The sequence below is a fragment of the Tamandua tetradactyla genome, chromosome 9, assembly GCF_023851605.1.
Source record: "Tamandua tetradactyla isolate mTamTet1 chromosome 9, mTamTet1.pri, whole genome shotgun sequence".
In the NCBI taxonomy this organism is placed as follows: Eukaryota; Metazoa; Chordata; class Mammalia; order Pilosa; family Myrmecophagidae; genus Tamandua; species Tamandua tetradactyla.
In genome coordinates, this window is record NC_135335.1 from 32787364 (window position 1) to 32815267 (window position 27904).

The 27904-nt window shown below is 52.0% G+C and overlaps 1 protein-coding gene across 1 annotated transcript in view; it reads right to left on the reverse strand.

Annotated features, from left to right (window-relative positions):
* IQSEC1 (IQ motif and Sec7 domain ArfGEF 1) overlaps positions 1–27904 on the reverse strand; it is a 437145-nt gene that overhangs the window by 149343 nt on the left and 259898 nt on the right. Inside the window, exon 3 of the mRNA XM_077116395.1 lies at positions 1542–1586. Coding sequence (XP_076972510.1) covers positions 1542–1586 — 45 coding nt within the window. The remainder of the gene's footprint in view (positions 1–1541; positions 1587–27904) is intronic.

Sequence of the window (27904 nt, forward strand, 5' to 3'; positions counted from 1 at the left end):
TGGGTTCAAGTCCCAGCTCCACCTCACCCGAGCAGTGACTTCTGTTAAGCAGGCTAAGAGCAGTGCTGCCTTGCTGGGGTGTCATGAGGAAGTGGGACATGGGCCACCTTCATGAAATAGGAGCAATGGCTGTTGTTACCACACCTGGTGCAAGTAAAAATCCATGGATATAAGCTATCCATGTGTAAATGAGGGTGTGTGCACACAACCCCATTTTCCTCCTCCAAGGAGAGACTCCACAGCTCCAAGCTGGCTCAGGGAGCAGCCCCCACGCGGCACCCATGGGCCCCAGACCCCACCATCCCTTACTACCTGGTAAGTTTCCTTTTAGGCTGGTTCACAGATTCCCTCTCCCTTCTTAGCGGGACTTGGCCTCCTCCTCACCCTTCAACCTTATTTCACCTCCTCACCCTCCAGCCCCGGCCACATTCGACCCTTTCCTGGGAGGGGCTCTGTGGGAGGTTAAATCCTGTACCCCAACAAACACATGCCCCTAATTTTGATCCCTGTCCCTGTGGGCGTGAACCCACTATAAATAGGACCTCTTATTTTTAGTTAAAGTGTGGCCAATCCTTAATCCGGACTGCAGAAGGCCTTATAAAGAGAAGAAACCGGAAGCCAGGGTCAGAGAAGGTCACACAGGAAGAAGCCAGAAGTTAGCAGAAACCAGAAGAGAAAGGAGAAGGCATCATCATGTGATGTGAGGCCAAATGCAACCCCAGGAAGCCAGCCTTCTAGCCTCTGAACCCATGAGACGATTTCCATTGCTGAAGCCAACCCACTGTGTGAATTTTGTCATAGCAGCTTTGGCAAACTAAGGCAGGCTCATCCCCCATCCCCAAACAGGCATCTTTAAAGCACAATGCACACACCCCTCCCTCTCTGCTCCACGCCCTCCTCCCTGGCACATCCTTCTAAAGCCAACTCCCGCTCTCAGGACAGGCTGCTGGTTACTTATCTTTCCTGCCCACCATACCAAGAGCAGAGAACAGCTGACTGCCAATCCAGAAACTGTCCCCTAAGCCGGCAGCCTCCAAATCCTTTTAGGGGGAAACTAGAGGATACTTTCTTCTGAAGCCATCTTATGCACAATATCATGATATAAAACACACAAAGGCAGAGCCCCTCAGACCCCCCAGCCTCCACCAAGCGTGCTCTGCAAAACCAGCAGAAACCATCAGGATTCTCCCTTGGGCTGCAGCCTTGGTGGGCGTGGAACTGCAGGCTGTAGGCTGTTTGGGGCCCATGTGCACGGAGGAACTGTTTACTTCTCGCCTCATCCTTGGGGAGGAACTTGGCTGTAGCCTTCATCTCGGGGGACCTTCAGCTTTAGCCCTGTCCTTGGGCTTTAATCAGATCCTTAGGGAGACAGTCCCTGGGACCACATTGGGTTAGGTTAGATTTTAGGTCAAATGAACAAAAAAAAAAAGTGGAGCTAATTTCCCTCTGATGGCCTTTAGGGGACCCATCCTCAATGCCATCGGGAGAAACTGGCCCAGTGGACCTTGAGACCAGGCGAGGAGTGGAGGGAGGAACTGTACCTGTAGCGGTCAGTGGAGAGGCTGCTTCCAGTCTCCAGGGAGCTCCTGAGGTGGCAAAGGTGAGACAGGGTTACTGACAGTTCCCCTTACACAGGAACCCCCGCAGGAGCCACCCCAGGACAGGTCCTGGAGTGGGTGAGTGCCGCTCATGCAAGAAACCATGTGCTTTCTTTCCCTCTGATGAGCTAGCCAAGAAGCTTTTTCCCACACTTCCAGTTCAGATGGCTCAGTCGGGAAGGGTCCTGGGCAAGGTCAAGTCCAACCCTCTTTCTGTCCAGATGGGGAAACGAAGCCCCAAGGCGGGCAGCGAGTTGCCCAAGGTCACGCAGGGTGTCTCCCAGCCTGAGGCTCTTTGCAGATCTGACTGCTGGCCCCTCCTGCTGCAGACACCCCCGTCCCACGGGTAAACTGGCCCCTGGCTCCCCACCCTCTTCTCATTCTACCCCCCATTCCTATTCACCACTGCAACCACCCCAGCCGTCTTCACTATTCCTAGAACACACCGAATTCATACCTACCCCAGGGCCTTTACACGTGCTGTTCTCTCTGCCTGGAATGCTCTGCACCCCCATCCTCACATGTGAGAGACCTTCTCTAAGCGTCAACAGCAACCCCCAGACCAGTCCCTGAAACTCTTCACCCCACTACTCCATTTTATTTTTTTTATTTCCTTCTGAGCTCCATAGGAAAGGTGCTTAGCCATTTATTCATTTGCTTGCTCTGTGCTGTCTTCCCACTAGCTCCCCATTGTGTCTCAGTGCCCCTCTGCAGCCTGCACAATGGGTGTAACAGATAAATTCATCAGCTCTGCCCTGCAGGTGCTTCCTGGAATCTGCCCCCTGCTACAAACCACAGGTCATAGGCGAGGAGTGCAGGCAAGAGAGGAGAGGGGACCTTGCCACCAGAATCCCGGCCCATGGGCCCCCCAAGTACCCACAGTCACTAAGGTGGTGGTAGCTCCTCTCATGGATGAGAAAACTGTTCAGAAAGGGCAAGTGGTGTGGCAGAGTCCGACGGTTCTGTGGTGGCTAGGCTGGGACTTAAAATAGCTCCTGTGAATCTGAATCGAGACCACCATGCTCCTTCCCCAAAGAGGGCTGAACCTCTGCAGACCCCCTAGGCCCAGGCACCCACCTCGGCGTCCACACTGGGCAGCTCGGAAACCCCAATTCCCTGCCAGAGAGAGACCTGGCAGCCAGCCTCTGATCTGGGTCCCAGGCACCTAGTTTCTGCCTTGTTCCTTTAACCAAGTTCTGGCTGTGCCCCAACTCCCTGGGTTCAAATCCCAGCCCTCCCTCCTACTAGCGATGGGGTTCCATGCAAGTTCCTTTACCTCCCTGCACCCCAGTTTTCTCATCTGTATAATGGGAATAATATCTATCTATCTCTTGGGGGCAAAGAATGAATCTGAAACCATTCTTTGAGAAACTTGTGACTGTTGGCTATGTCTGGTGGCATACCCTACATCCCAGACTGAACTTGGGGGCTAGGAGGCTGGAGGTCCGGTTCCCCCAACAGGGCTCTCCTGAGAAGCACCCCCGGGGACAGTGCCATTGTGATGACAGCCCACAGCCACCTCCTATCCAACATGCTGCTGCCTTCTCAGACGGGACACCCATCTCCCCATCGCCGCCCTGCTCTATGGGAGCCTATGTTTAGCCACTGGGGGCTTTGCCGTTCTGAGCCAGTGTTGGGCCATCCAAGCTTCAGCCTCAGTTTCCCTCCCTGCCCTCATACTGGAGCCTTGCTAGACATGCCTTCCCCGCGGGAGGCTGGTTCTCCTTCCCATCTCCTGTTCTGACCTGTGATTCTGCAACTTCTTGTCTAGCTTCAAGGATCACCGGCAGAAGGGCTCACGTTGAAAAGATCAGAGTCCCCAGTTGTCATCCCTGGGAGTCTCCTGTTCACAATCCACCACCTCCTCCTTCTCCAGCCCCAGCTGCTGAGACCCCAGATGGGCTCTCCCCTCCTTCGGAGCTAGGTCCACCCCAGGGCCATGCACCCTAGGCTCAGGAACTCTGCCTGGGTGCTGACGCCTTGCCAAAGTGCCAGATGGAGACGAGTGGGATGGTTTCAGCATGTACTCAACCTTCCTCCTTGGCCTGCCCTCATAGCCCTGGGCCCATTCCGGGCTGGGGCTGCCAGGAGGAGAGAGGGCAGGGTTGGAAAAGCAGGTCTCCCTCCCTGGGCCAGGACCCATGCTGGGCGTAGTGAGGAAATGGTCACATGCAGTCCCTGCCTTCAGGAAACCCTATGTCTGGATGGGGTGGCCAGCCATTCCTTCCTGGGGTGCAGACATGCCACATGAGCCAATATCGATACAACGCTACTGGGAGGCAACCAAATGGTTCTGGGGTTCCCTGAGCCCTCCCTACACACACACACAGACCCCACTCTGCCCAGGCCCAGAGCTGCCTTGCCACAAGCATAGGAATTCAGCTCCCTTAGCTCCCAGAGCTGTTCTGATCACGTGATAATAACATGGCAATATCTCAGACTGTTGCAGAGAACCTACCTGATATTCAGTGCTTTTTTCAAACACTTTCTCATCTAACCCTCACAAGTACCTCACAGGGAACATGGGATCATGCTCCCTCCCTCCATTTACAGGTGCTGAAAGTGTGGCTTGGGGAGGGGGCCCTGTACCTGGAACACCACTTCATTTCCAGGAATAAACTCCTATTCACCCTGCAAAACCTTGCTCAAATGTCAGCTCCTTCATGCAGCCTTCTCTGACTGCCTCCCACCCCAGGCAGTTTCCCTCCTCTCCTCCCTCCCTCCCTCATTTGTGTTTTCTGAGCAGTTCTTGTGTGCTAGGCATGAGAATCAGCATGTCACAAGTATTAACTCCTAAAGTCCTCCCACTAGGCCTGAGAGGAGGGACACGCCCTTACCATAATCTGACATACGGGTCCAAGAAACTGAACTGTGAGCCAAGGGATGCATGCGGAGATGGGGAGCAGTCTGCTGGACATGGCAATGCCTTGCTGGACTGAGAAGGTCCCAATGGCCATGCACGGACTGGCTTAACCCACCACAGACTGAGATCTAACCCTTTCCCCTTCTGCCTCGGGCCTCGCCACCTGCAGCCTGCATGGACCACTCTTTACTTGGCAGCTTCTGGCATCTCATGGTCCTCTCCCTGCCAACAGCCCATTTAGCCACATCCTAACGCCTTGTCTTCCCACTCCACCCCTCTGCACCGACTCAGCTCAGCTCAGCCCAACTGCACACAGGAGACGCACAGGTCCGCAGGAAAGGACCAGTGTGAGGGCACAAACACCAGGTGTGTGCCCAGCCAAGGGACAGGACCCCTCTAAGCCTCAGTGTACTCATCCAAAAGATGGGGAATGACACAAATACCCCTATCTCAGATGGCCGCTGCAAGGAAAAACCGAGCTACTGCCCACAAACAGAAAGTGCTTTGTGAACTAAAAAGTGCACCGTATGCATATTTGAATTGCTCACATAGCTATTTTATATATATATATATATATATATATATATATATATATATATATATATATGAGAGCTTTAAGATTGATATATGAGTTCTAGCACCAAGACAGCTGGATTCAAACCCCAGCTTTGCCACTTATGGGCTGTGTGACCATGGACAAGTTAATTAACCTCTCTGTGCCTCTGTTGAGTTAAATAGCTTAACACATTTAAAGCACTTAGGACAGTGGCAGGCAGAGCCAGCTTTCACATAGCTATGACTAGCACAGGATTCAAAAGATTAGCATATTATCTTGTTATTCAGTTCACCTTACATTATACTACATAGCATATATTAATGTATGCTAACAATAACATACAAATAAAATACTATGTTATATTAACACGTATATAACATGTTATGTTAACATATTAGTTCTATGTTAATATATATATTTGTTTTTTCTTTTTTCGCATGGGTAGGCTCCAGGAAGTGAACCTGGATCTCTGGCATATAGCAGGCGAGAATCTGCCACTGAGCCACTTTTGCGCCACCCAATATATATATTTGTTTTTATGTGTATAAATATATATAAAATATTCACTTTATATCTGGGGAAACGGAGGCTCAGGGAGGTACAGTGACTTGCTTGCTGCTCCCCTGTCTTTATTAAAGGCTTGCCCACCCCAAGCCCAGTGTCTGTCCGCCCCACTGGAGCTGCCTCACCTCCCCAAAGTCTGGGGACCCCAAGATCTTTGGGGGATTATGGACTGAGTTCATGCACCAGAGCTCCCTGGTCAGCCAGGCAGGGCTCCAGCCTCTCCTCCAGGCTTCCAACTCTAGATACAGGGAACAAACAGCCCACTCTGGCCACCCAGGAGCAAGGGAATGCCCCAGTACAGTCCCTCCTCCAAACCTGCCCTCAGATGCTGTCTCCTCCGCCCCCAGTCCTACTTCACAGGCTCCTGGGGAGGCCACTTCCTTTGCTCTTTCAAAACAAACTGGTTGCCTCAGCCCTACACCTTGGCCTTGGTTCTAAACAGCACAGCCATTCCTTAAAGTTCAAGAACATGAAAAGCTGCTCTGATCTGTAAGAAGTGAGGGGAGAGTCCCTGGGAGGTGGTTATGACTGGCAGGGGCATGAGAGGTGTTCCGGGTGGGGCACTGGTCATATTTTGCTTTTTGAACTGGGAGATCGTCATACAACCGTGTTCAGTTTGGGACAGTGCCACAAGCTGTTCACCGATGACGTGCGTAGTTGGCTGTATGTATTTAATATTTCAATGAAAAGTAACACTAAAAAAGTGAAACACCCGAAAGAACTGAAAACAAGGACTCAAACAGATACGCGTACACCAGTGTTCACTGCAGCATTATCCACAACAGCCGAAGGCAGAAAGAACTCACGGATACACAAAGCACGGTCCATATACACCACATACAGTGGGACGTTATTCAGCCACAAGAAAAAAGGAAACACCGATACAGGCATGACTTGGATGGACCTTGAAGACGTTATGCCGAGCAAAATAACACCAGACACAAAAGAACGAATTTTCTAAGAGGCCACTTAAACGAAATATCTAGAAAAAGCAAGTCGAAAGAGACATAAAATTGATTAGAGGTGGCCAGGGGCTGGGGGGAGGCATGGGAATTAGTGCTTGAAGGGTGCAGAGTTTCTGCTTGGGTTGAAGAAAAAGTTCTAGTAAGTGGATGGTGGTGATGGGAGCACACGATTGTGAACATAATTAATACCACTGAACTGTACACTTAAAATGGGAAAATTGATGTTATATATATGCCAATACAATAAAGACTTTGATATCTCATAGAGTTGAAAGAAAGAAAAAAGGAAGGCAATAAGGAAGGAAGAAAAGAGAAAGAAAGGAAGAGGAAAGAACAAAGAAAAGGAGGGCAGAGGGAGAGAGAAAAGAAGGAAGGAAGGAAAGAAGAAAGGAAGCAAGGAAGGAAAGATGGAAAGAAGGAGAGAGAGAAATTAGGAAGGAGAGAGAAGAAAGAAAGGAAAGGAGGAGAGAGGAAGGAAGGGAGGGAAGGAGGGAAGGAGGGAAGGAGGGAGGGAGGGAGGGAGGGAGGGAAGGAGGGAAGGAAGGAAGGAAGGAGGGAAGGAGGGAGGGAAGGAGGGAGGGAGGGAAGGAGGGAGGGAGGAAGGAGGGAAGGAAGGAAGGAAGGAAGGAAGGAAGGAAGGAAGGGAAAGGAAAGGAAACACAGAGGCTGGTAGGAAGGAAGGAAGGAAGGAAGGAAGGAAGGGAGGGAGGGAGGGAGGGAGGAAGGAAGGAAGCAAGGAAGGAAGGAAGGAAGGAAGGAAGGAAGGAAGGAAGGAAGGGAAAGGAAAGGAAACACAGAGGCTGGTTTGGCCCCAGCCCCCTGCCCAGAGTAGCAAAAAACCCAGACCTTGGGCTCAGATGGAGCTGGTGATGCCCCTTTCCTCCCGTAGCTGCTGTGTGACCTTCGGAGAGCCACCGCCCCTCTCTGGCCTCAATTTCCCTATGCTAAAAGAGGGAGTGGCCAGTGTCCCTCTATCCCTGGCTGAACAGTAGACAGCCTGGGAGCCTTTAAAAAAATACTGATGCTGGGCCCTAAACCCAGACCCATTAAATCAGAACAACTCTTTCTTGCACCTTGTTTTTTTTTGTTTTCTTCCAATTTGTTATTATTGTTGTAGTTTTTTTTTTAACTTTTAACTTTGACACCATCAAAGCCAGAGCAAAGCTTACTCGGACTGCACTAGCTGTACAATCACTCGTGTGTGTGTGTTCAGTTCCATGCAGTCATCACGTGAAACACACGTCCATCATGATCGAGATACAGAACACATTCTCCCCAAGGTGCTGCCCGCTGCCCTACAGCTACATTCAACTCCCCTCCTACAATCCTGAACCGCACCAGCCACCAAACTGGTCTGTCTCCACAGTTCTGTCATTTCCAGAAGGTTGTGCTAATGAAATCATACAATATTTGGCCTTGTGAGATTGGCCTGCTTTTGTCATCATAAGTCCTTGGGCCCCACCCATGCTGCGTGGGTCCGTCGCTCATTCCTTCCTTTTGCTGAGTGGGGCCAGACCTCGGTTTCTTGCCCCATTCACCTGCCTGAAGGACACCTGGGCCGCTTCCAGCTGCGGCGCTGTCACAGATAAAAGTGTCATTCATGATAACAGGTTTACAGACAAACTTGTTCAGTTTAACAAGTAGTTCTAGAGCACATTTCAGAGTAGAGTATGGGTTACGGTTCCACAATTTCAGGAATTTCCTCCAGGTTGTTCTGTACTAGAAACTAAAAAGAAATATCTATATAATTCTGTAGTCATAGTCATTAGTTAAATCCTAACTTCTCTGTTAACAACTCCTCCGTCTCATCTGATAATTTTCCCAAGGTTGGAAGGGATATCTGGGCGATGGCCATTCCAACTTCACGTGGAGAAGGGGTGCTGACATTTTGGGGTCCAGGGATGCAACTGGTTGATGTTCTAGAAGAGACAGGTGCCTCTAATTTTCAGGGCTGATCTGGCCTAGGAACAATCTGGAGCAGCTTAGTTTTTTAAAGCTCCCGAGATGAGTCTAATATAAACTTCCATCAGTTTTAAAAAGAACACGTTTCACTGCTTTGAGAGTTCTCCTAGGCAGGACTACCTGGAGAGGTGGGTGGGGTGGAGAGACCCTACGGTGGGGCCCAGGTGGCTCCTGGTGGCTGAAGCCGCTGCGTGTCAGGTCGGTAGACAGCCTTGCTTTCTTTCTTAGAAGGAATGGGGGAGGAGGGAGGCTCGGGGAGGCGGCTATCCATGATAGAGACCCTCTCTGGATGCCCATCTCTTTGGGGAGTCAGCTCAGCGCCCATGACAGTTTGCTATAAATAGCTTAGTTTGTGGGAGCCTGAGACCTGGCTGAGTTCCGGGGGGTGAGGGGGGTGAGGACCTGAGCCAAAACGGGAGAGCACATGAGGCAAAGAGGGGTCCAACAGCCCAGGCCCCGGAACGCAGTTTATCTGTCTCATCTACCTCAATTTCCCCCTCCCCCTTATTAAATAAGTAATACATAACTTCCTGCAACAACTGCAGAAAAACAACAAGCTGAGCACAACAAGGAAAATAAAATTATCGCCCATCCCAACTCCCCAGGAATAACCAGTGTTAATATTTGAGGGTGTTTTCCCGCCAGGCCTTGCTCTAAATGTGGGTCTGTGCCCGGACATAAATGTTTGTTAGTTACACAAAAGTATACTCTATTCTGTAATGCACTTTTCTTTTTTTTCCTTCCCCATGTACCACTGACTGTTGAATGTGTTTTCAGGTCTTTAAAAATTCCTTCACCTTATCCCTTTTCAAAGCTGCCTGGAGTCCTGGCAGGTCTTCCCCATTGCCCCATGAGGGATATTTGGTTTGGCTCCATCTTTTTTGTCTGCTCTTGTAAACAGGGCAGTGGAGAAGGTCTCGTCAATAAGGTTTTTGTGCACAGCCACATTTTTCCTGGAATAGCCGGGTCACGGGCTGGGAATGTTTTTACGGTTTGGGGTGCATATGAAAAGCCAATCCCAACATACAAGGACCAGAAGCGTCTTTAAGTGTTTGGCCAATTTTTTTAGGGCTTCTGGAGTCTCTCTGCTGGGGGGCAGAATGGGGACAGGGCAGGAGGCAGTGGGCACCTCCCCCGTGTCATGGCTAAGGGCTCCGAGCCGTTGATGTCCCGCCCCCAGCTATGGGGCACGTTACAGATTGGAGGATGGGGAGAGTCCCGGGAGGCCTGCTTCTAAAGCTGTGCTCCCCAAAAGGACAGATACCGTAGGAGTCCACTTACATGAAATACCTAGAATACGCACATTCACAGAGACCAAAAGGAGATCAGAGTTTACTGGGAGCAGGGGAGGGGGAAGGGGAAGTTATTGCCTAATGGGTGCAGAGTTTCGATCTGCACAGATGAAGAAGATTTGGTAATGGATGGTGGTGATAGCAGTGCGATATTGTGAATGTAATTCACCCCATTGAGTTGCATATTTGAAAGTGGTTAAAATCGGAAGTTTTTGTATGTTACTGGAATAAAAAAAAATTTCTTTTAAAGGCTGTGCTTAATGACCACTCAGCCTCGCCGCTGAAAAGAAAAGAACATAAAGGTGGGGAGTGCTCCCTTCTCCTGCAGAACCCGTGTCCCCAGGCTCAGTCTTGTCATCCCCCAACCTGCAGCAAGCAAGGGGCTGTGGATCCTTCCCTTTGGGGTTTCTAAAGAAGGTGGTCCCTGGATCTGGCCCAGGACGGCCTCTCCCCTAAGCCCCCGCAGCCCCTGCTATTTCATCCCCATTATCCCCAGGGGGGTGGGCTGTTTGCCCAAGGCCATCAAAGCTGGGGGCCCAGGCTTGGCCACAGATCAGGGCAGCCCCGAGCTGACTTTGGAGTTGGACAGACTCACTGGAGTTCCCAGTTCTGGGACTCATAAGCCACATGACTGCTATAGCCTCGGTTTCCTCATCTGCAAAATGGGACTGATTTTCCCGCGCCAGGGGCTACTGTGGGGCTCCCTGGGGCTGATGCGTGGCAGGCGCCTCCTAAACCAGACAGATGCGAGGTGCTGCTGCGCTGACTCACGCCCACCTTGGGCCTGCCGGGGCCTCCCCAGAGAAGGCCACCCAGGGTTCCCGTACACCCACCCTTCCTGTCCTGGCTCTGGGCCACCAGCAGCTCTGCCCGCTGGCCTGGTGGCCCCACCACCCAACACAGGGAGGCGATTGTCCCTGGGCTGGACTCCAAGGCGCTGGCTTTCACGTCCCTCCATCCTGCCAAGCTGCCCTGCCCAGGAGCTCTCTGCCTTGCCACAGCGTGGAGTGTCTGAGAGGCCCCCCACTCCCTGTCCCCATGGGCAGAGGGGTGGAGAAAGAGCCCAGGGCAGTAGGCAGAGGCCTTGGGGTGAGACCAGGGAGCCATCCAGTCCCTCGCTGGGCCTCAGTTTCCCCTTGTGCACCAAGATGAGGTTTGTGTAGAGTAGTGGTTCTTAATTTGTGTGTATGTGGGGGGGGGGGGGGGTGGCATCTCAGATCCCCTTAAGACAATGAGTCATTCATCCAACGTACCAATCATGCAGCCCCCACTTTGTGCCAGGCCCCTCCAGGAGCTCAGGGCCAACCCTTTACACCCTCACAGCCCCCACCCCACGATGCGAGAAATCCCTCCCCTCATTTCACAGACGAGGAGAGTGAGGCACCCCAATGCAACCGGAGGCATCATTCAAACACAGGGGCACACGGGCGAACAAGACGGACACAAATGGAAAAGGGGGCATAAAATCACACAAATAAGCTGATTTCAAACAGCAGAGAAGTGAAGCCGGGCAAGGGAGCCGGGGGAAGGGGCAGGGGTCATCCACACTGCCCTGGTGGATGGAAGTCTCCAGGGGAGGTGACCCCCAAGCCAAGGTCTGAAGAGGGGAAGCTGGCACACGGAGGTCAGAAGGGAGGGGGCTCCATGGCGGGGACTGGCAAGAGCAAAGGTCTGAGGTGGGCATGACCTCGGCACATTCGAGGGATGGAAAAGAAAGGCCGAGGGGCTGGGCAGAGGGCTCAGGGGGGCAGGGAGGGAGAGGGGGCAAGAGTGGGCCCGGTGGGCCGTGGAGGGGCCTGGGCCCACTGTGGGCATGACAGGCAGCCAGTACAGAGGTTGTGGGACCCTCTGTGCCTCGGTTTCCTCGACCACAAAATGGGGATAGCCACACACCACACATCTGAAAAAGCTGTCACGAGGGTTAATCAGTTAATACTCAAGATGCGTGGATTTCATTGTATATAAAGGAGCTCGAGATTAAAAACAGAATAGACTATGAAAAAAACAGCTTTCCTCCCAATTGTCCCATGTCCACCAGGCTCCCACCCAAACCTGGAGGGCATCTCTGTGGTGAGTTCCTTGTGCATCTTTGAAGAGTTTCTTTATGTCAATATAAGTAAACACGTGCATACATATACTTATAGGTATTATATACAGACATATTTTTGGGTTCTCTCATTTGTCACCCAAAGCTTATCCTGGATGCCCCATTCCCTTGCTTTGCCCCCCCAAGTACGAATACAGAGCCTATTTCCTGAGGGCACAGCAGGAGCATCCTCAGCTTATGACATTCACGATTTCACAATCAGACACTTCCCCTCCACAATGACACTTGGGTTATGTCCACTCTCCAGCTTGTACGGATGAAGGCATAAAATGAGTCCAGCAGTCAACTTTCTGAGGCAGCTTCCAGGTGAAGGGAAAGTGCCCCCTTCCAGGTATGGGCAGGTGGGGCAAGGGTGGGGAGGGCCATTCACTGAGTTGAGCTCCCAACCCTGGAGCAGCTCCAGGACACAGCAGAGACCCCGACCCGGGCTGGCCACGTCTGAGATAGGGTCCATGGGACGGCAGGCTTGCACCCCTTCACCCCACAAACACACGCTCTTAGATTATGGCTGACCTCCCGGTATCAGATGAGTGCACACACAAAGCACACTCCTATCATCTCTCTCTCACACACAAGCACACACAGGTCCTTCTCCACGGCCAGGACATTTCAGCTGGGGCTGGCCCTCAGGCATGTTAGGGACTGAACTGTGTCCACCACCACCTCCCCCAAAAGACAAGTGCAAGTCCTAAGCCCTGGGCCTGTGAATGCACCTTATTTGGAAAGAGGGTCTTTGCAGATGTAATTAGTTAAAATGAGACTGTGCTGGATGACGGTGGGTCCCCATCCAGTAGGACTGGGATTGGGGTCCTTTATAAGAAGAGGGGTTTTGGACACAGACAGACAGACAGAGAAGACAGCCATGTGGCAATGGAGGCAGAGCCTGACTTTTGCCACAAGCCAGAGAAGACCAGGAATTGCCAGCAAGAGACCATCGGAAGCCAGGACAGGCGCCTGGAACAGATTCCCCTCCAGGGATGTCAGTGGGAGCTCAGCCTGGCCGATGCCCTGACGCTTTGATTTTGGACTGCAGCCTCCAGAACTGTGAGACGACACATTTCCTTTGGGCTAAGCCGCCCGTTTTGGTGGGGCTTTGCTAGGGCAGCCCCAGGAACTGAGATATCTGGTTTTAGGATGCCAAGTCCAGAGAGGCGATGCTCCCTGCACGGGCTCACACAGGAAGGGAGGTTGGGGCTGGGATGTGGTTCCTGAAATCACCCCTGCCCGAGCCTTCCCCACCCCAACCTCATCGTGGTGGGTTGAATTATACGTCCCAGTTTACACACGGTCTTCATCTTAATTTGTACGGCCTTGGGTGTGGACCCCCTGCAGACAGGATCTCTTGAAGATGTTATTTTGGTTAAGGCGTGGTCCAAATGAATCCCAATTACTGGAGGCCTTTATAAGCAGAAGAAGTTCAGGCATGGAGAGAAAAGGCCTCGGGGACAAGACAGAAGTCAGCGGAACCAGGGAGAGGAAGAAGAGGACATCGCCGGGTGATGGGAAGGCCGGGTACCCAATGACTGCCAACCAGCCTCAGTGTTACAAACTTTGGGGAGAAAGCAGCGATTTTGGACTCCTCCTAGCCTCAAAACCGTGTGCCAGGGAGTGCAAGGGTAGTTCAGTGGTGCAATTCTTGCTTGCCATGCAGGAGACCCGGGTTCGATTCTCGGTCTACGCACTTTCCCAAAAAACAAACAAGTAAGCAAAAACCAACCAACCATCACCACCAACAACAAAACAAGCAAAACAAAAATTCCACAAATGTTACTGCAGTAATGGGATATGCACATGGAAAAATAGTGAAACAGGACCCCCACCATACAGCTACAAAAAAACCAAAAAAAAAACCCCACACAAAACTGTGAGCCAATAAATTCCCTTTGTCTAAACCAGTCTGTTGGGTGGCACTGGCTTCCTCCAGCCACGGGTCCCCTGGCCAAGTGATACCAGGCAGAAAACCCTCAGGGCTAATTCACGTGCACTTTTCATTCATGGTTGACACTTTTTCCTGCATACCAGGTGCACTGAATCATTTTAATTAAACGAAAGAAAAAAAAAAAAAAAGGAGAAAGAAAGCATGTCCAGCATGCACTGCGGGCCCAGTCCCGGGCTGGACCCTTTCCCGGAAAGCTCAGGGGGGAGACGGAAGCAAATGATGAGGCCTACTGGCTGCTAAGTGTCCTCCATGGGTCAGGTCCCGGGCACGTGACCCCTGTCCTTCCGAACAACCTGAGCAAGCTGAGGTCCAGAGAGGCGAAGGGACTTGCCTGCAGTCACACAGAAAGGGGAGAAACTGGACATCGTCCTGGGGAGGGATGTGGGGCAGGAGGCGGAAGTAGGGGAGGCTGGATTTGCAAGGCCACCTAAGGAGCCCAGGCTGCATCAGCGGGAGGCGGAGCCCCGCTCTAGGTGGGAGAAACTTTCTCAGTCAACGCAGTCCTGAAGGCATGGGCAGGGCTGCTGCAGAGGGGGAGAGAAGCCTCAGGGGAGCCCTGAGATCCGGGGGTGTGGTGGTCTCTTGGTCAACAGGGAGCCCTGACCCACCCCCACGCACGAATGGGAGGTGCTGGAAAGGAATGCAGCTCGGCCCGAAGGCCGAAGGCCGCGGTTGGAGGGGGGGCTTCTATTTTGGGGGTAGCATGATGTCATCGCAGCATGCTCTGTTCGCCACGCATCTGGCTTCCACTCGGAATGCAGAGTCCCCTCCTGGCAGATGGCTGCGGCCCTGGCACAGGACCCTGGGTACCCTTGATCCACGGGGCAGGCTGGTGGCCACAGTCAGCTGCAGGGAGAGTCTACCCTTGGCCAGTTGGGTACGGCTGAGCCCTGGGGTACAGGGTGGAAGGGGTGGGCAGAAGGGGTGGTGTCCTCGCCGGGGTGGGGGGTGGGGGGCAGTCCTGGCCTCCTGATGCTGCTTCTCCTGGATGGCCATCTCTTTCTGGGCTCTCTCCCTTCACTCTGGACACCAGTGATGCCCACCATCTGTCCAGATGACCTCCTCCACCCCTGACCTCCAGACACACTAACCCAAGTCCTTCTGGGCTTTGAGACCTGGGGTATCACAGGTGTCTCCTATGTACCAGCAGCCCCTACACCAGGTACCAACTCAGTGACGGCACTGTCACCCACCCACCTGCAATGCCTTCGATGACTTCCTCTCTCTCACTGCCCCTAGCCTCGGGCACGCTGTTCACCCCTGCTCCAACAGAGTAGAGGCCTCCCCCCATCAGATTGCCTCTGGCTTTTTCCACCATGCCACCACCTAGTATGGGCCTGGCATGGAGATTTTTTTTAATGAATGAAAGGAAAAGAAAAAAAACTTTGGGCTAAAGGAGACAATGTGGGACATCTTTTATTCAATCAACAAACATCTCCTGAGCATCTCCTGGCTCAAGTGCCACCTCCTCCATGGAGCACTCCTGGGCTCCTCTGGTCACTCGAATGACCTAGATATATTTCCATGGCACTGCTCTGGGCCTGGGCATGCAGCAGCAAGCCAGACAGATGCAGACCTGCCTGTAAGGAGTGACAGTCTGAAGGGGGAAGTTGGAAGGCAAACAGCACTGGGTATGTGGGTGCTCAAGACTGCTGTAGGAGTTATTCCACACTACGAATAAGCCAAGACCCGGGGCACTGGGCTTCAGTGATGAATAAGGAGCCAGCTCTGGGGGAGAGCATTCCAGGCAGAGGAATGCTCTGGAGGGTGGGATGCAAGGGGAGGCTGGGGAGGTGGGCAGGGCCTCCTGTGAATGGCTTTTTGAGGACCGGGCTCCAAACCAGCCCAGGGCCTTCCAAGGTTATGCATGCCAGAGGCCAACTGAGTCAGATGCAGCCCCAGGGCAAGGGGTGACCAGCCCCTGTCATCCCCCAAGCCCAATTCCACACCGGGTTTTCACCATGCCAGGCTGGGTGATCTTGAGAAGTGTCCCCTCCTTCTCTGGTCTCATCCCCCTATTGGGCCAGGGGGTCTCTGTGGGGCACACCTGTCCAAGGCCCTGACAGCAGGCACAGGGCACCTGTCTAAGGGACAAGGGCGGTGAGGAGGCCAAGTGGGGAGTGGGCAGTGGCTGCACATCTGCCCAGAGGAGCACCCGCCTGTCCATGGGGCTCTGGGGTTTTGACACTGCTCAACCCCTAAGCTCCAGGGGTACGCGGCCACTTCAAAACAGGGGGCCCGTGCTGCAAGAGTTGGTCCAGGGGTACCGTCAGTTGAAGCCTGGACCCAGACCCAGATCCCCCTTCAGTCCAAAGAGGTCTTTAGATGAGCCACTCCCTCCCGGAGCCTCTACAGGCCTCTGAGCGCTGCTCTGCCCCACACGCAGAGGCGTCACCATGACCTCTTACCTTAGGGAAAGCTGTAAACTCCTAAGTGCTGCAGGCACATGCAAGGGTGGTGTAAACACCAGCTGCAGAAGCTCGGACCATCAGCTGCCCTCACTCTCCCTGGGCTGCTGCTCTTGCTGAGAAGCCACTGTGTTCTCTTAGGCCACCTCTATTCATCCTCGCCCTCTCCTCACAGGACCGGGAACAGCCCATTTTACAGATGGGCAAATGAGCACAGGCAGCAAGGGACAGCAGCTAACAAGCCTGTCTCCTGTCTCTGCTCCACGCTGCCTTCCTCTAGGGAGGCTCGGCAGGCAGCCAGGAAGGGTCACTCCTCCCCGAGGTGCTGGGGTAAAGGATTTGAAGTCGAGCTGTAATAAATGATGACTTTTCTCAGGTAGCATACATTGCCCCAGGCAACTTCTGTCTTTTAATACATACCACTGGGATAAGAGGATAGAGGAAATAGCAAGAAAAGTTTTCTAGTTTATAGATCCCAGTTGGCAAAGAAAAAGGTACATATGTCAGCTCTGAGGGGAGGGAGGAGGATTCTGAATACTTGAAGGATGGTGAACATACTCAGGTGTAGACAGCTCCACGTGCTGGTCAGTAGAGGTCCTGAACGCACAGGGACACTGAATCCAGGCCCTGCTGGTACCTGAGGCTGGATGCCCAGCAGATGGGGTGGACAGGGCTGAGCTTGCCTCCCTGTTCTGCCAACGTACGGAGGGGAAGCCCCAAACTTAGTCTTGCCCTAAACTGGCCCCTGACACCCTCATCTCTAAGCATACTGATTGCCAGTCTCCAGCCTCAGTTTACCTCCATCCACTCCAAACACACACATTTGAACACCCTCTCAGTCCAGTGGTTTAGGTGGGCCTGACTCCAGCTGTCCAGCCCCAGGGGTGGCCTGTGACAGAGGCTGGCCAATCCACCTTCTGCCTCCTCGCGAGCCCCCGGGCTGCCCAATGGAACTCAACTCCAGGATGTGAGCTTGCTGAGGGAGCCGAAGCTGTTGGAGGTCACCTCGCCTCCACATGGAAAAACAACCCAGAGGAAAGACGAGCCAAGAACAGGGTCCCTGGACCGAGCCACACTGAAGCCGGATGCCTGGGCTTTTCGCTGACAGTAACCACTAAAATCCCCTCTGACTTGAGCCTCTGTCATTTGTAACCCCAAAGCTCCTCATTAAGGCAGCTCCTTCTTGCTCCAGCCTGGCTTCTTTCTCTTTTCCAGTTGTTTATGTTTCTTAAGTCCCAAAGCCCACCCCTTGCTGTGGGAATCCGCAAGAGGAAGGGGACAAGAAGAATATTTATAGGTTATAACATATCATGTGCTTTCTCATCCCAATGAATCCTTATGTCCACCCTGCAAAGTCAGAATCATCAGCCCTAGTTTACAGAAAAGGAAACTGAGGTTCAGAGAGGTTAAGTAACTTGCCCGAGGTCACACAGCTACCGGGCAGCCGATAAGGGGTGTCATCTGAGCAGTTCCTTGGAGGTTGGCTGGGAAAAGCTTTTATCATCCCCATATCTTGGCCTCCACCTCTGTCAGGCTCACCCTGTCTTGAGGAGCTCCTGATTCTTCAGAAGCCCCAGACAACGATCAGATGGTCAGGGACTGACGCCTGAGGGGCTCAGGCAGCAGACTGTAGCCCCACCCACCTAAACTAAGTAAAACTGGGCATTTCTCTCTTATTTAATAATAGAGAGCATATGTGAGGAAACTGCTCCGAGTTATCCCAGGGCTCAGAGTTTTACAAGCAACAGGCTGGTGAGTTTCAGCAATGACTATGGTGATTAAAAATGCATCACTTCCCTTATTAACCATTCCAAACAGCTGCCAGGGACAGTCTCCGGGAGGAGAGACACCACCGAAGTCAAAAAAACATAGTGCAATTAGCCACACTCAGATCAGCAGAGCCCCGCCCCTTCAGCCTAGCCCCCCAGAGACCCAAGGTGTGGCCCCAGACCCCCCACCACGTCTGGCCTTCCGCCCACTGACCCCACTCCCTGGGTTAGTTCCTGACCCCCCAGCGCTCACCCTGCCTGATCCTGGCACTCGAGATGGGCCAATTTGCCAAAAGCCTGTTCACCGAACTGTCCATGACAAAATCACCCCAAGTACTTAGTTCTCTTCCTCTTTACATTTTAACCAACTAGTTTTCATTTGTGTTTCAAAACGGCATTTTGAGGCATGTTCAGCAGCCAAAGGAGCTTATGCCTGCCTTTTGGGGAACAGATGGGGGGCTGCCCCAGGGCCCCTTAGGGAAAGAGTGTTCAACCTTAAGGAGAAAGGGTCAAGGGGGTCTCAGCGGACAGAGAGGGGTGGACAGCGGAAGCTGGTGCCACCCCTAGATCTAAGTACAGGCCCTGAGAGTGGGGGAGTCGGGGTCACTTGGGTCACAGCCCATCAGAACCACCATGACTTTTCACCCCATTTTTTAAAATTAAACTTTGTTTTGAGATAACTGTAGATTCACATGCAATTATAAGAACTAATACAGATTTTGTAGGATGTTGGCTTGAAGATTGATTTCGAGATCTTTTTTGATCATTTAAATCTATAAAGTATGTAGGAAATGTTTTTCTTATGGAAAAAGAAAGTACATTTTCCCCTAAAGTAAAATAACTGATTGTTGCAGAATGAGAAACAGGAATGTGTAGGACAAAAAGGATGGACATAGAAAGTTGTAGAAGTCTTGCTGGAAGTGAATTTTATTGGTTGTGGTTAAGGTTGGCTGAGATTTTATAGTTTGATAAGGGTTTTAATAGTTTCCTTATCAGCTGTATCTTCATGCAAAATGAGAATTTGGTTTTCAGTCTGTTAAAATGACAATGTTTTTCTTGGATTATTCGTCTGCTCTTAGTGAGAAGCTATAAAAGGTTTTTAGCCATCTGAAACCAAAGAGATATGGGTCAAGAGAAACTTTTTATAAAGAGTATTATAAAGATGTCAATTCTCCCCAAATAAACTTCAAAGAAAATTCCATCAATTTAAGAGTCCCTGCTACCTTGTTTACGGGAATTGGACAAGATTAGCCTGAAATATATCGATTTCAAAAAACCAAGATAAATAAATAATACAGAGAGGTCCGGCGTGCCTTTTCCCCAGTTCCCCCGACGGTGACACCTTATAAAGCCTCAGTTGACACCTTATAAAGCCGCAGTTTAAAGTCACACCGACGGACCTGCACTCATGCGTGCTCAGCCCCACGCAGACGTGCCACGTGGGAACCTCTCACAGGCCCCACAACAGCCAAGACACAGGGCGGATCCCCCCCAGCCCTGCTTCGGGGACCCCTCATCCAACATCCCCTTTTTGCAACCCAAACGCTGTGCAACCCTCACCACCCCCCTTCTCTGTTGTGAAATGCTTTGTCTACCTCCCCACGCATTTCAAAATGAAAACCAACAGAATGCCCTTAATTGCTGACACCACTGGGGGAGTAAAAACGGAGACAAATTCATACTGAAATAAGGGGCCATCGGCATACTGGCCCAGCCCTGGGGAACGTGACCCTCTGAATGGTGACAGCTCTGAACATGCATCCCATACCCTTTACCCCTCCCTCTCACTGACCACTACTATTTCCATCTGTGCAATTTGTTTTACCCCTTATCCCCCTATTATTTATTTATTTTTTATCCATACATTTTTTACTCATCAATCTGTACCCTGGACAGAAAGAGCATCAGCCACAGGTTTTCACAATCACATAGTCAGATTGCACAAGCTATATCGTTATACAATCATCTTCAAGAAACAAGGCTACACAGGTCCACATTTTCAGGCACTTCACTCCAGCCTCTCCAATCCACCTTATCTGAAAAGGGAATATCTATATAATGCGTAAGAATAACCTCCAGGTCAACCTCTCGACCCTGTTTGGAATCTCTCAGCCACTGACACTTTATTTCGTCTCATTTCTCTCTTCCCCCTTTTGGTCAGGAGAGACCCACTTCTACCAGGGGCCAGAGGCAATAACCATGTTCCCCAAACTAGGCTTCAGTCAGCACAAATCCAGAATGGAAATCTAAACTGCTTGGCATCGCTGGCTCGCTGGGCTGAGGTGCCTCAATAAGAAAGCAGTCACACCTCGGCAAATGCACAGAACTTTCCAGAAGGACCCAGAGAAAATGGATACAGCAGCGGCCTCTGGGCCGAGGGACAGGGAGAGAGGGAGGGACCAACGTTGCACGGTGTGTGGGTGTTTTTGTACCTCGTGGGTGAATTATCTTTCAATGATGTGCATGAATTAAAACAAACAAAAACACGTATCACACTCAGCAGGTAGCACAGGTATCACAATCGTGTAAATTAAAAACTCTTTTAAGTGCCTACTGCATGCTAGGTGCTGCATCTCCACACCCAACTTCCTGGGCTGCTTCTTATGTCCTAGAGGACTATGTTTGGGTGGTGGGCCCAAAGCCCCCCAAGTGCCCCCTGACCTCCTGCTCTGAGACAAAAGGCCCTTGAAGGCAGTGGAGGCACCTTTGGGTCTCCACAGTCCAGCACAGGGCGGGAGAAGGGGAAAGTGCAAGGACTAGGGCCAGCCTGCTGCTCCCTGAGGCCCTCCTTACCCTCCACCCCCACCCCAAGCTGCAGGGCTCTGGGACAGGCCTCTGTGGCCATGTTTATTATGCTTCCCTTCCCTAAAGCTCTCAGTCCCACAAGGGCAGGGCCAGGCCAGGCCTGTCCACAATTCCCACCCTGCTGGGCCAGGAGCCCAGTGACCACAGTAGGTTGAGTGAATGAGTGGCTGGGTGGGTGATGGCCCTTCAGCATTTTGATGACCACAAGCAAAATATAGAATTGGTTGTGTGTGAATGAGCCAGAACTTCTAAAGTTCAGCTTCTGCTCCCGGCAATCACCAGTTCCTCTCCCACCAGCTTCCTGTGTGATTCAGCATGACAGAGAACCGGGAAGAGCTTGAGGTCTCAGGCCCAGCGAGGGTGAGACAACACGGTAGCTGGAGTGGGGCCTCCTTTCCCTGCTGTGTGAGCACCCAGGAAAGTCAGGCCCTGAGAGGCTCAGAGGCAGAGGGGTGTCTCATGCCCTTTGCCCCAGGATGAGCCCCCCTGGGGTGTGTGTGAGGGAGAGAGAGAGAGACAGAGGAGCCAGGAAGCAGGAGGGGTGGGAGAGCTGGGCAGACAGGCGCTGCCGAATCAGCAGGCATTCATGGAAAGTGGCAGGCGGACAGCTGAGTCAGCACTGGGTGCTGTGTCCATTCTGGCCAGGTGCCGGGCTCCCAGCTGCTGCCTGACAAAGCACCCACCAGGAGGCTGATGATGGGACGTGCTGCAGCCGAGGCGGCAAACACAACCACATTTCAGTTCCTGGCAGAGGTTGGAGGAAGCGGGGGCATGGAGGCAGAATTTTGGGGCCAGGGGTCTGAGACCTGCTCTGAGGCAACGCACCAGGGGCCTGCCCAGATAACCTCTAGTCCTGATGCCTCTTCATCCTTCCTTCCCTCCCTCATGCCATGTTCTGTGCATCTGGAGCCTGCTGACCCCGGAGACACAGGGAAGAGTCTGCAAGGGCGATGGACGGAAGGGGCTGGAGAAGAGAAAGGTGGGTGTGGAGTCAGCAATGGCTGGCAATCCTGGGCGAGTTCCTTCCCTGCAAGATGGGCTGATGCTAGAACCAACCTCCAAGAGCTGTGAGAATTCAACAAGAAAATGCACATAAAATACATGCCGTGGCTGCTGAGTACTGGAGCTATTCTAGAGACCAAGCTCATGTGCCAGCAAAAACAGTAGCCAAGGGCCACGTAGGAGCTGGGTTCTGGGTCCTGAAGGGACAAAGGATGGGTCAGAGGGGGCTTGGCAACAGGGCCGCTGCCATGGAGGGACAGGGATGGGACTGACATTCGCTGAGCCTGGGGCCCGACCTGCCTGCCCCACACTTGACGAGAAAGCTGAGGGTCAACGGCTGGCTTGGGGGACCAGGGGAACAGCATGGACTAAGACCCAGCGTGAGCCCCAACAGCGGACCTGTCACTCTCAGTCCTTTGTTGGTAGATGGTGTGGTGAGGAAGTCAGTCTCACAGTGTTGGGAGCTCGTGCCAGCAGCCCGTCCTTGCCGCCCCTGCCACACCTGGCAGCTACCTCTGCTCCATTCACATTGTTTTTCGAACTCTGCCCCAGCTGAGGTCTCTAAGTCCCCGTGAAGAGCAGACCCAGACCCTGGCCTCACAAAGGGCAGAGGCAGTGGCAAAAGCACTGAATTCTCAGCCTCCAGCCCGCTGGTGCCCCCTAATGGCTGTGAGGTGCCAGTAAAATTCCTCAGCCTCTCTGACCCCCAGTCTCTTCTTTCTGTCGTAAGCCTCCAGAATGACAATGAACCCATCCACTCCAAGGCCTCCTTAAGCTCCTGTACCTCTCCGGCCTCATCTCCCAGCATGCTTCTCTTGGTTCTCTCTGCTCTGGCCACACCAACCTTCCTGAACCAGCCAAGTATGCCACACCAGCGTCTTCATACTTGCTGTTCCGGGCACCTGGAATTACCCCAGAGTCCGCATGCCTAGTGCCTCCTAATGTTTTAGGTCTCAATTTGAATATCACCACCTCCAAGAAGTCTTTCTTGCCTCTCTAACCAAGAGGGCTCTGCCAGGTCACTCCTTTTTCTTTTTTTTAATTTCCTAGTGTTTTAATTAGTTTTCATTTGTGAGGTTCCTTTTTCTCTCTTTTACATTAATCTTTTTTTAATTAAAAAAAATTTTTTTTAAATACCAAAACACCAAACAAATGCAAACATTCCTAACTTTTGATCATTCTGTTCTACATATATAATCAGTGATTCACGATATCATTACATAGTTGGATATTCATCATCATGATCATTTCTTGGAACATCTGTATTATTCAGAAAAAGAAATAAAACAAAAACAGAAAAAAATTCATACATACCATACCCTTCCCCTTCCCCCTCATCAATCACCAGCATTTCAATCTAAATTTATTTTAACATTTGTTCCCCCTATTATTCATCTTTATTCCATATGTTTTACTCGTCTGTTGATAAGGTAGATAAAAGGAGCAACAGACACAAGGTTTTTCACAATCACACAGTCACATTGTGAAAGCTATATCATTATACAATCATCTTCAAGAAACATGGCTACTGGAACACAGCTCCACATTTTCAGGCAATTCCCTCCAGCCTCTCCATTACATCTTGACTAACAAGATGTTATCTATTTAATGCATATGAATAGCCTCCAGGATAACCTCTCGACTCTGTTTGGAATCTCTCAGCCATTGACACTTTATTTTGTCTCATTTCACTTTGTTTCCTCAACCCCTTGACGCTGAGTCTCAGCTCAATCCGGGATTTCTGTCCCACATTGCCAGGAAGGTCCACACCCCTGGGAGTCATGCCCCAAGCAGACAGGGGGAGGGTGCTGAGTTTGCTTGTTGTGTTGGCTGGAGAGAGACTGCCAGGCCACTTTTGGTCCCTTCCCATTAGGGACTCTATTTTCTTTCATTCCTTCGTGCAGGATGCCGTGAGAGCTGCACACCCAGCACAGACCTGGGCACACACAGGTGCTGAATGAACATGGGCTGAAAGTGTAAACATGGAGGCCCAGGCTTGGCTGTGTGACCTTGGCTGAGTGTCTCATCCTCTCTGAGTCACAGCAAGTCACGTTTGCCCAATCACCTCCTGGGAAGGAGGGATGGATAAAAGGGGGCTGCGAAGAGCAAGCAGATATAGCATGTTCTAAATGCAGTTCAGTGCTGCCCACGGTCACTCCTTATGACCATGACCATCGTCACAGGGTGGACGTGCACAGCAGGAAGGGCTCCTGGCTGTAATACAGGAGGTGGATGAAAACATGGTACACACAACCCAACCCCAACACATGCCTGAGAGTAAAGGCGGGCTCTCAGTTTCTCCACCTGTCTCTCTCTTTTTTTTTTCCTTAATATTTTTATTTTGAAATAACTTCAAACTGACAGGACAGTTGCGAAAATAATACAAAACTCATACAGAGAATTCCAATATACCCCCCAGATACCCAAACCTATCAATTTTAACATTTCTGTCACACTTGCTATATCAGTCTATCTATCTATCCATCCATTCATCTATTTATCCATCCATCCACCCGTCTATCTGGCCACCTATTTATCTATCTCTCTTCTAAACATTTGAGGGGAGGTTGCATACATCATTGCCTCTTGAACACTTAATCTTTCCATGTACATTTCCTAAGAACCAGGATAGTCACTTATGGAACCACTTTAAGTACAGTTATCAAGTGAAAGAAATTTAATATTGAATATAAGGCTTATGGTCCATATTCCATTTTTTCCTATGTCCCAACGATGTCCTTTTGAGCCTTTTCTCCTCCCTTATTAGATCCTGTCCAGGATCATGCAGTGCATTATTTAATTGTCTGTTTAGTTACTCCTTTTCTTTTTTTAATTGTCTCCACCTGTGTTTAGCTGTTTGTGACTCTGCATGCACCTGTCACCCTGGAGCACTGGCAGACGACCCGGGGCTGGGTTGGGTTGGGGGTCGTGGGTGGGAAGGATGTCGGGCAGTGACCCTAGGAGGTTAGGTCTTCCCCACGGCATCCTGGGAGCTGTAGCTTCCGGGTCCTTCTACAATGGATTCCGAAGGCCAGGGCAGAACGGGAGCCCCGGGGTACCCCTTCTTCAAAGGGGGTCTGCCGCGGGGTGGAGAAGGATGGGATTTAGGGCTTTAGCAGACAGCAAGTTCCCAAGCAACGTGGGGCCTTGCTTTCCTCCTGGAAGCTTACCCAGGGCCTGCTGCCTGGCTGTCTTCCAGCCCTCCCTCTGCTCATCCTTCCTTCCCTGCCTCATTCCACCTTCTGTGGACCTGGTGCCTGCTGGCCCTGGAGATGCAGGGAAGAGTCCGACTCAGCTCCTCAAGGGCAGGCAGGCTGGGGTTGGCTGCGAGAGGACACAGACTAGAGTCAGACAGACCAGGTCCTGCTCACACACAGGGGACATGGCCAATGTCCGTAACCCTTATTTTTGGACATCCGGAGCAACTCCATGCATTCTGAAGTCACTTAATACATGCGGGATCCAATCCTGGATCTTCCATTAACGAGCTGTGTAACACTGGGCAAAATGTCACCCTTTCTGGGCCTCAGACTCCAGCAACGGGAGAGTAAAAACAGACCCTACCTCCCAAGGCTTGAGATGGTTCAGGCAAGTGTGCCACAAAGGGGCAGGTGCATGCTGAGCCCCTCACCCTCGTGCTGGCTGACAACTGACTCACCTTTGTTCATGACCTCAAGGGAAAGCTCAGCTCCCTGTCCAAGACACTGGGCACAGTCCCAGGCCAGACAGGAACTTAGGTGGGGACACTGAGGCCGGAAGGAGAAGGGTCACTCCAAGCCACAGAGCCAAGTGTTGTAGACCAGGACGCAGGGGGATCCCCTGGGGCATTCTGGCTACCAGCCATGCCAATGAGTGGTCCTGCAGAAGTTGCCACCTGCAGCTCCTCATCACCCCTCCTTTAGCAGCCATTCCCTGCCCTCCCGGACCTTCTCCTGGCTGCCCCGAGCGCAATGTGAAGGTCCGAGATCCTGGGAAAAGGAATGCCGAGAGCTTTGCCTGTATCCTCTCTGATCTCCCCACCTCTCCTGCAACTTCCCGCCGCAGTCCAGAGATCGAACCACAGCCAGCACCCCTGCTCCAAACCCATCCATGGCTCCCGCTGGCCCACTGCCCCACCCAGGAAAGCCACCCCCCACCCTCCCGACATCAGGACAATCCCTGCCCCACAATTCCAGCCTCCCCTCTCATCTTCTGTGCTCACACATAAGACCCAGCCCCAGACATAACTACTTTCAGCAAAAAGCCTACAGGATGAGAGCACCGGAGTTGCATTTTGAGCCCTGACTGTCTGGGTTCAAGCCCTGGCTCTAGCCCCTGAGCTGGGCGTGGCCTGGAACAAGGTCTCTGGGTCCGTGGCTGTTGCACTGGCTGTACAATGGGGATGACACCCACAGCCCAGGGTCACCAGGAAGGTTAATGCACAGCACCTGGAAGAGCTGGTCTGGCCTCTGCACAGACACTTCCCTCGCTGCAGAGTGTCCCTTTCTTCTCGACCACCTGGCAGATGCCCACCAAGGAAGCCTTCCCTATCCACAGCTGCCAGAGGCTGCGGTGACCACTCCCGGCTCCGGGGCAGCTCTTCGTGTTGACGTTGTCTGTCCATGCCCATTTCCCCCACTGGCCTCCAGGCTTCTGGAAGGCAAAATACTCTTTCCTACTCAGCTCTGTACCACAAGACTTCGGACCATGCCTGGCCACGGACCCGATTCCCTCGTCCAACCAAGATGGACTAAGCTATCGCCATATGCCCAGCACTTCGCTAGGTGCTGGTGACCGCAGCTGCCAGTGGGCAAAAGCTCTGCCCACGGTAGAGCTGGCATTCTTGCAGAGAAGGTGGAGAGGGTGCGAAGGTGGAAAACCAAGTTCATACTTGGGGGTTAGATTACAGAAGGCCTCCCTGGGAAAATGCTGTTTCAGCAAAGACGTGGAGGAAAGGAGAGCGAGGGCCACAGAGACATGAGAGGGGAGTTCCAGGCCGAGCGAATGAATGAGTGAGTGAATGAATGAATGAGATTGTGTGCGTGGGAGGCAGGAGAATGCTCCACCAAGAAGCCTCACAGCTTGCCCGCTCACCGCAAACTGGTCCTAACGGCCTAACTCCCCCGTCCAAGTAGTAGGATGCGACCTGCCCGTTAAAATGGAAGTTAACCATATTCAAGTGTAATAAAGATGCCAGCTGTAGTTACAGTCTAAAGGGGGGAGTTGACCTTAATTTAAGGCACTGTTAATTAAGCTGTCAGCACAGTAATGACCTCAGTTGTTAGCAAGTTTGATTAAGGAACTTACTCTTGGAGACCTCATGATTTCCACCCTCCCACTCGATTAATAAATCTGCACTCGTCATCCCATCTTCCCATTCGTTACGGCAGCTGCATGGGAGACCGAGGCTCAGGCCAGGACCCATTCTCCTCTCAACAACAGAGTCAGCATTCCATAACCCTCAGACACCCAAGGGTGCCCAGAGACTAGAGGGGAAGAAAACGGAGGCCAGGAAGTGGGGAGAAGGGGTGGGCTGCAGGGGCCACCATCCACCCGGGGCGCCAGGCAAGTCCACCCAGGCCTGGGGTGAGGTCCATTAGAGGAGGGGCGCTGTGGCCCAAAGGAGTGCAGGAAACCGCTGTGTGACCCTAGTCAAGTTCCTAGCCCTCTCTAGGCCTCGGTTTCCTTCTCTGTACAAGGTGGGGTAACAATACCACATTCTATGGCAGATGATGAGAACTGGTGAGGCAACTGGGTGTGAGAACGCTTTGAAGCTGAATCGTGCGACTCCAGGGGCAGATATGATGTTGGAATTCTCAGCTGCCAGGAAAGTTAAAACTCCAGAGATACTCAACTCCTTGTCCCCTCCCCACGTTTCAAGCTCTGGGAACGACAGGGTTTGAGTAGCAAGTGTGGGGAAGGGCAGTTGGCTTGAGGGTTTGATTCTGTGTGAAGGGAAAAGTGGGGGAGGGTAGCAAACAGAGGCTCACCAAGTACCCACTGTGCCATGGCAGCTCAGTGGCAGAGTTCTCGCCTGCCATGCCAGAGACCTGGGTTCGATTCCCCGAGCCTGCCCATGCAAAAAAAAAAAACAA